Below are 8,760 nucleotides of genomic sequence, written 5' to 3'. Positions count from 1 at the left end.
CTTTTTCCACTTATGGAGTCAGCTATTACAAGGGGCATAGCTTTAAATTAAGGGGGGGGTAGGTATAGGACAGATGTTAGGGGTAGATTCTTTACTCAGCGAGTCGTGAGTTCATGGAATGCCCTGCCAGTAGCAGTGGTGGACTCTCCTTCATTATGGGCATTTAAACGTGCATTGGATAGGCATATGGAGGATAGTGGGCTAGTGTAGGTTCGGTGGGCTTGGATCGGCGCAACATCGAGGGCCAAAGGGCCTGTACTGCGCTGTATTCTTCTATGTTCTATATTCTATGTTTGCAAGCATTACATGACCTAACCTATCATGGGTTTCTCTAGAAATCTCCAACATCATAACCAATTTTAATCATTAGTGTGATCTTACAAAAAGGCTAAAGCAACTAGTTACTGCAACAGTTACAGGACTTGAAACTATATTGGCTACAATGCTGAAGACTTCTGTTTTGGAACCAGTGCCCCTCCAACCAGGTTGCTGCAGTACAGCCAGAACAATGGCTACTCCCAACAATATGGATAATAGCATGTTGTGTCTTCAGAATGGAAGAAATCAAATCTATCCAAATATCACCTTAATATTGTCCCAGCAGGTCATCAAAAAAGGAATGGAAGATGTCATTTACTGTCTTACTAATTCAGCATTCTGGGTCAGTAACTCACATAATGGCTCGCCAAAGCCTGCCTGCCAACTTCAAGTCATAATTAAAGTTCATAGTTTTAACAAATGCAGACCACTTGGATAACTAGCATTCCAGTAGCACTCAAGAAGCCGCACACCATCCAAGACAAGGCAATTCACTTGACTGAAAACTCATTCACTACCCTAAAATTCACTCCCTCACCACTAGCCTATTGAGGCTACAGTGTGCAAAATATATTTAATACAATGCACCCCTTTGTGAAGATGTATTTTGGTAGTATTTTATCATCCTTGTGATCAATATCACTTATTGGCAGGTAGGCACATTTGAACAAACTCCAAGCATCTTTCCAAGTCACAAGCACTTGTAATTGTTTCACTGATATTGGATCAAAAATGTAGAAGCCCCTATTTTGCAGCACTGTGGTGTATCTTTATGACATTGATTGAAACAAGACAATGGTCATCACCATCTCAAATGCAATTAAGATGGAGCACTAGAATGCTGAATTTGTAAGGTGTGTTCATATACCATAAATAAACTGGTCAAAAAATTTCAGACATGTCAAAAAGTATATTTAGCCATATTGAAATAAAGACCGCTTTTCTGAAATTCATTCTACATTACAAATAAATAGGATTGTCAAATGCAGAACTAAGAAAATGTACCAGATTGGAAGTTAAAAACAATGCATAGAACATAGAATGTTACAGCGCAATACAGGCCCTTCAGCACTCAATGTTGCATCGACCTGCGAAATTAATCCGATTTCCATCTAACCTACACTGTTCCATTATTATCCATACGTACGTCCAATGCCTGTTTAAACGCCCTTAACATCGGCGAGTCTATTACTGTTGCAGGCAGGTCATTCCACGCCCCGACTACTCTGAGTAAAGAAACTACCCGATAGCTGTCCTAAATCTATCATTCCTCAATTTAAAGTTATGTCCCCTCATGACAGCCTTCACCATCTGAGGAAAAAAGCTCTCACTGTCCACCCTATCTAATCCTCGGATTATCTTATATGCCTCGATTAAGTCCCCTCTCAACCTCTTCGCTCCAACAAAAACAGCCTCTGTTCCCTCATCCTTTCCTTGAAAAGCCTTCCTTCCATACCAGGCAACACCCCAGTAAATCTCCCCTGAACCCTTTCCAAAGCTTACACATCCTTCCTATAATGCGGTGTCCAGAACTGTCCGCAATACTCCAGGTTCGGCCTTACCAGTATAGCATATACTAATACTGTATATAGCATTCAAAGTTATAGCTCTATTTTGATTACAGGAATTATTTTATATTTTCACAGATTTACCTTGACGAAGAAGTTGTGCTCGATAGACTGGAGGTAGTGATGTTAACAGGAATGTATGGAGCCTCATGGCTAAAAGAAATCTCAAGCCACATTCATCAAGGGTCTCTCCACCTAGTAAAAGAAAACATCTGACTTAATTTGTACATTTCATTTTCCAGAATACACCGGCTATTAAGAATTGGACTGCCGATGGATCTATTCTGTTTGTATAATCATAAGCGTCACAATCTAAACCTGCCATTCCACACTCCTGCTAACTTTGCATTTTCCTATGCTTGAAATGTTTACCCAATGTTACTTTAAAAATGCTTTTAAATCATGCGTGAATCACTCCCTTGAGCAAATGCGTTCCATGTTCTGAACATTGTAGCACAAACTCCTAACTGGGCAATGGCAATAACTTAACACTGCTAAACCATGATTCACTTCACGTTGGAGCAAATTTCATGATTTGGCACAGAGCATCGGACAAAAATTTGGAATTTGTAGACTAAAAATCAGGCCAACATGTTCATGGTGATCAATAAACAGATTTTAGTTAGAAAATAATGTGGGCTGTATAAAGATCATGTCCTTGCATTTTTTTTCCTGCATTTTTAATACAGACTGAAATGAGAACAGTTTTACAAGTGGAGATTGAAGGATTATTGCACGTTTTTTGAAAACAAGTAACCTGAAACTCTGATCCTGTTTAGATGCCTGATGCTGAAAGCAATAGTACAAAAAGATGTCGGGCAGATGGTGCCAGGGAGAATTTACAAATTGACAACAATTAATTGATAATTGGTCCCTCGTTCACAGACTAACTACAATGGACTTCTGATGCCAACAACTGTGAAATTAGCTTTCAAGTAGCTTAAAGCTTGGGGCTATGATCAGGATACAGAAAAGATATCAAATCTTTACCAACCCAGGAGCTGTCTCTGCAGCAAAACCCCTTTTAAGTCTGAACAAAACTTGCTTATTTTTCCTTCGGCTGTTGTTTCTAACTAGGATTGACTTCATAGTAAGTCAGGGACTTAACAGTTGTGAACCAGATACCCTGCACCTCCTGCAAACTAAGGAAAGCATCTGGAAAAGGTAGACTGAGAAGCAGTAATTTGATCAGCAAAATAACCATCTCAGCAGCCGTGTGAATAGGAATTGCAAATTGTCTTCCTAGCCAGCATCTCCCTGCATAACCTCTGTTCTTCTTTCTTGTTTCTGTGCATAGGTGCAAATGGGAGTTTAAAAGGACAGAGTTTTAATTAGCAGATACACAAACCAATGGCACATAATTGTTTACTTGTAGTTAGAGAAGATTTGTAGCTCAGGTGGAGGTTCTGAATGTAAGTTTGCTTGCTGAGCTGGAAGGTTTGTTTTCAGACAGATGAGAAAAGGACACCACTGACTGGGACAACACATCCATCCTAGGACAAGCCAAGCAAAGACACATGTGAGAATTCCGAGAAGCATGACATTCCAACTAGAACTCTATCAACAAACACGTCCATTTGGATCCCATCTATCACCCTCTGAGAACAAGAGCAGTAAATGACATGACCAACACAGGAAACGACATCACCAGCACAAGAACCGCCATTACCAATCCAAGGAAACAAACATAAATAGAAAGCGGGCCATAACACCAGCGCTTCACTGGAGGTATAATGATGTTACCTAGTATGGTGATGAAACATCTGAAAATGAACCTTCCAGCTCAGAAAGCAAACTTACATCTATTGACTTGTAATTGTAAACCTTGTTAAACACAGAAATTTGGTCCATGTTTTCTGTCAACCTGGGCCTAAAAGGGCAGGTAAATTGGGAATTCTGGGTACTCAATCTTTACTTCTTTGACGACTCCTGGAATAGCAAATCTAGATTTCCAGTGTGGTTCTTCAATGAGATCTGAAGGATCCAAATATGGCACGATAAACGCTGTTTAAGTTCATATACTGCCAAACTTTAACTTAAAAATTTCTGGATTACAAATATATTAATTATATAGGAGGCTCAACGCTAATACTATTCACCATCTAACCCCAGTATAATGGAGGCACCCTGTGGCACAAGCACATGGAAGTGCCTCTCTCCTCTCCACTGCCCAACACTGCTGCACCCCCACCCCCATCCGACTCAAGGAACCTCCCCAGAGCTGATGTGGTCACACTATTCATATGGCTGGGTTAGTAAGTGTTTCTGGTCAATGGAATTCCCAAGATGTTGATCAGTGAAATGACGGATAGTATTGCTATTGAATGTCAAGGGGTGACAGTAAATGCTTGCACACTCTTATGGCACAAATATCAGGCCCAAGCCTGAATGAATGCTGCTGCACATTGACACAGACTGTTTCAGTGTTCAAGTCATTGCAAATGATGCTCAACATTAGCCATCAATGAATCTCCCCACTTCTGACCTTATGATCGAAGGAAGATCTTTGATAAAGCAGTTCAACCCAACTGTGTCTCAGAACGACCCTGAAGAACTTAGCCCTCTTACTGAAATGCTTGACCTCCAAAAATTACAACCAACTTTCTCCATGCAGTAGAAACAGTCTCCCTGTTCCCATCAACTGTCCAGCAAAACTCAAGTTGATGGACCAAGGGGACAGTGACTTTGAGAACAGACCAAGACAGATCGTCCTCTTGGCAATTCTGGCCTAAAATACTTGTGAATGCTTTAGCCTAGTCTTTTGCACTGATATGTTGAGTTTAACTATCCAATGTTTGCAAGGCTGTGAGTGGGTTGCAGCTATTTGCTACACTCCAGAATGCACACAATATCTTGACACAGGAGTACACATTCAATTCAGGACTGATTGCACTTCCTCCATGAGTAAAGGCTCAACGCTTGTACCTATGTACTGAGTAAGTGTTCATAGTATCATATAATCTCTAGAGTGTGGAAGCTGGCCATTCTGCCCATTGAGTTACACCATCCTGCTGAACAGCATGCCACCCAGATTCATCTCCTACTCTATCCTATCACTGTAACCCTGCATTTCCCATGGCTAATCCACCTAACCTACATATCTTTGGACTGTGGGAGGAAATAGCTACACCTGGAAGAAACCCACGTAGAGACAGGAAGAACGTGCAAACTCAAAACAGACAGTCACCCAAGGTTGGAATCAAACCTGGATCTCTGACGCTGTGATGCAGCAATGCGAAACACTGAGCCACAGTGCTGCTGTTGAGTAACTAGGAGACGGCAATTCAGCCAGAGCCTGAACTGCCATTTAATACAATCATGGCTGATCTCATCTCAGCCTCAGCTTCACTTGCTTGCCAATTCTCCATAAGCCTTCAATCCACCACTAATTAAAAATGAGTTTATTGCCTCAAATTTACAAAAGTCATCACAGAGGTTGTGAATTTCTCAGATTCAGGAACCTTTGAGAGAAGGGATTTCTCACCTATTTTAAATTTACTACCACTTAGCTTAAAACTATGACTTTGCATTCTACATTGCTGTAGATGAGGAAACATCCTCTCTATCTCTACTTTGTCAATCCCGTTTTGCATCTTATATACATCAATTAGATCTCCTGTTATTCTTCTCAATTCCAGACAGTACAGGCCGAAACTTAATCTTTCTTCATAAGACAAACCACTCTTCTCTGGAATCTATCAGGTTAAACATTTCTGAACTGTCTCAAATGCAATGATATCTCTTAAGATGACAGAGGGTATGGGTTTAAAATGTGGGAAAGGTCACAGGTTTAGAAGGTGCTATTGAAGAAACCTTGATGAATTGTTTCAATGCACCTTGAACATGGGATACATTGCTGCCACTGTGCATTTGTGATATAGGAAGTGAATGTTTATAAGTGGTGGATGGAATGCCACAGAAATATACTACTCTATACATGATCGTATCGTGCCATTTAAGTGTTGTTGGTACCACACATCTAAACAAATACTGAGTGTATTGCATCACACTCCTGACTTGTGCCTTGTCGACCATGGATAGGTTTCGGGGAGCAAGTAAGTGGTCAACAACTCACTACAGAATTCTCAGTCTCTGATCTATTCGTGTAGTCACAGAACTTATACACCTGGACCAGTTTCCAGTTAATGAACTCTGAAGAAATTGCTAGTTGAGGAATTGGTGTCATTTAAATTCTCTCATTGGAAATGGTCATTGCCTAGCACTCCATTTATCAGTCCAAACTGACATGTGATCCAGGTATTGCAGCAAACCAAGACAGTACCTGACGAATCACAATGAATACACAACATTGTGCCAGTCAACATCTGCACTTCTGAACTTATGAAGGAGCCAAGGTCATTGCTGAAGCATTAGGGCACTATCCTCTTCAACTTGTACAACAATGTCTTGGATAGTTTAGGGCAGCAGATCTACAATCTGATCCACTGATTGCAGGATTGATTGCTCAGTTCTCTCTCTTGCTATTTTGACTGTTTATCAGGATGGTGCTCTGCTATTAAAAATGCAAATTAAGAAATACTGTTCAAATACTGCTAAAAACTTTAATTAGTGGACTGCCTGTGTTTACCTGATGAATGGAAGGTTTTCTTTTTAAATAATTAAAGTAACAGCAGAATTGGAACAGAAATAGAAGAGACTCAATTAACAGAATTACAGCACTTCACAACCAGAGCCAACATAAGCTTTTTCTGACAACTGACATATTAAAATTGAATAGGAATTCAAGTAAAAATATTGTAAATCATGAACAAAATTGTCAACTGAATTATGTGAAAATCCAGTCAGGTTATCGATAAGAACAGCAGGCCACATTCAGATTTTTATTATACAGATATGGAAGCTACATATATTTCTTTTTTCTCTTGATTAGAGTGTAGACATAAATGAATTTAATCACTGATAAATTATGATAATGCCACTTAGCAAAAATGGTGGTTCCCGCAATAGGTCCATGTTGCTCCAATTAACTTCAACAAAAACAAAACAACAGCACTTTGAAAAGGAGGAAGAGAGGCAAAGGGCTAGTCAGTGAATCAAACAAGAAAGAAACCTACACTGTTGTCTAACACAGCAGTGAATCTGCAAAGGTACTGCCTTTGCTGTTTGAGTTCAAGCATCTCTGGACATGGGGGTGAGTCCAAGAAAAATTAACAACTGACCTTGGAGGAACATGTGAGGGGGAGCTCATAGCATGGAAACAGTGAATTGCATAGTTTTTAAATGTAACTTTACCTTTTTTTGTACATCAGCAGAAGCGTGAAGAGTGGGTTCTTTTTTGATTATGTGATTTATTGAGATTGGTCTCTTGATACATTTTAAAAAGATAAAACATAGGTACTCAGTTAGTCTTGAGGAGTGTTTTTTAGAGCAGTTAGACAGATTTTTTTTGGGTCTGTAAATTGTTACGGTGCAAGGATAGCCTTTAGTAGAAGTATGTGCTCCTCCTGTTGGACGTGGGAAATTAGGAAGAGTTTCCATGTTATTGATGATTAGGTCTGCAGTGTGTTTGGTTGTGAATCTGAATAGATCACATGGATCAGCAGCGAGAGGCACTTACTGGAGCTGGCATGTTATGGATGACAGTTATCGGAAGGGAGAAAAACTGCAGATACAGTCAGATGGATGGGTTACTGCCAGGAAAGGTAGGAGAGGGAGGCAGGTAGTGCAAGAGTCTCCTATGGCTATTCCCATCTCAAATAAATATGCTGTTTTCAAAAAATGTAGGGAGTGATGGATTCGGGAGTTTAGCACAAACAACCAAGATTTTGGCACCAAGACTGGCTCTAATGTAACAAGAGGTGCATCAAGTTTGAACCGAGTGATTGCAATAGGGAACCCTCCAGTCAGATCCACAGACAGATAGGATCAAGAATGTCTTGAAGACTGTGAATATTCACAAAAGTGAGAGGGATCAGCAGGAGGTCATTGTACACAATGGAACTAATGACACAGCAAAGGAAAATGATGAGATTCTGAAGGGAGAATACAGAAAGTTAACCAGGAATTTAAAAAGGAGGTCCTCGAGGGTATTAATATCTGGATTACTCCCGGTGCTATAATGGAAAATAAAGAACATGAAAGCATGGGAAGGTTAAAGCATGAAGACCACTGATGATCTGTTGCAAGGGGTCTGTGGAATGCTACACTAGTCAAAAGGTCACTGTGGCAGGATAGGAGAAGAATAGTGGAATGCTCCTACACCAATTAGCAGAGTAAGGTTGGGGTTGAAAGGTCACTATGGCAGGATGAGGTAAAAACACAGTTAGTAAAGTCAGCCTCGCCTGTTAAATATCAACATGGCAGGTTGGGACAAGTTGTGACAATAAATATTTCGGATATAGAACATAGAACAGTACAGCACCAGCACAGAACAGGCCCTTCAGCCCATGATGTTGTGCCGACTACTGATCCTCATGTATGCACCCTCAAATTTCTGTGACAATGATATTAAACATTTAAATTAATAGTTAGTAGAGTCAGCCTGCTTGAGATTCTTGACAGTAAAATACCTAATCATGACATTACAATAATATTAATTAGGGTCTGGGATGGAAAACCATTGTTGCAGAAGTGACAGTAAAATGTCTAATCGTGACATTAGAATAATATTGAGTAGGATGTAAGAAAGACCATAGTTACAGAACTACAGAGATAATGGGAACTAACATCATTGGTTTATTGTGTAGCTGGAGTGAGGTCATTTTGATTAACACAGTTGGACATGCTGGCAAGCTCACAAAGACATGATTTAAAAAAGGTATAAAGAGCCACAGACCCTGAGGTTTGGGGACAGTCAGGAATTTGCTTTTTGAGTGTTACGGTTTTTTGTTTGCAAATAAAAGACAGACTTCTT

General features: G+C 40.0%; 1 protein-coding gene across 5 annotated transcripts in view; it reads right to left on the bottom strand.

Annotated features, from left to right (window-relative positions):
* Positions 1–8,760, bottom strand: part of LOC122560620 (dmX-like protein 1) — a 236,632-nt gene that overhangs the window by 108,433 nt on the left and 119,439 nt on the right. For all 5 annotated transcript variants that reach the window (XM_043711479.1, XM_043711440.1, XM_043711459.1 and 2 more), the window contains one exon: positions 1,971–2,081. In XM_043711479.1, the coding sequence (XP_043567414.1) occupies positions 1,971–2,081 (111 nt within the window). The remainder of the gene's footprint in view (positions 1–1,970; positions 2,082–8,760) is intronic.

The sequence above is a fragment of the Chiloscyllium plagiosum genome, chromosome 2 (genome assembly GCF_004010195.1).
Source record: "Chiloscyllium plagiosum isolate BGI_BamShark_2017 chromosome 2, ASM401019v2, whole genome shotgun sequence".
Lineage (NCBI taxonomy): Eukaryota > Metazoa > Chordata > Chondrichthyes > Orectolobiformes > Hemiscylliidae > Chiloscyllium > Chiloscyllium plagiosum.
Note: the sequence above shows the minus strand (reverse complement) of the source record. Positions and strands in the feature narration are given on the sequence as shown.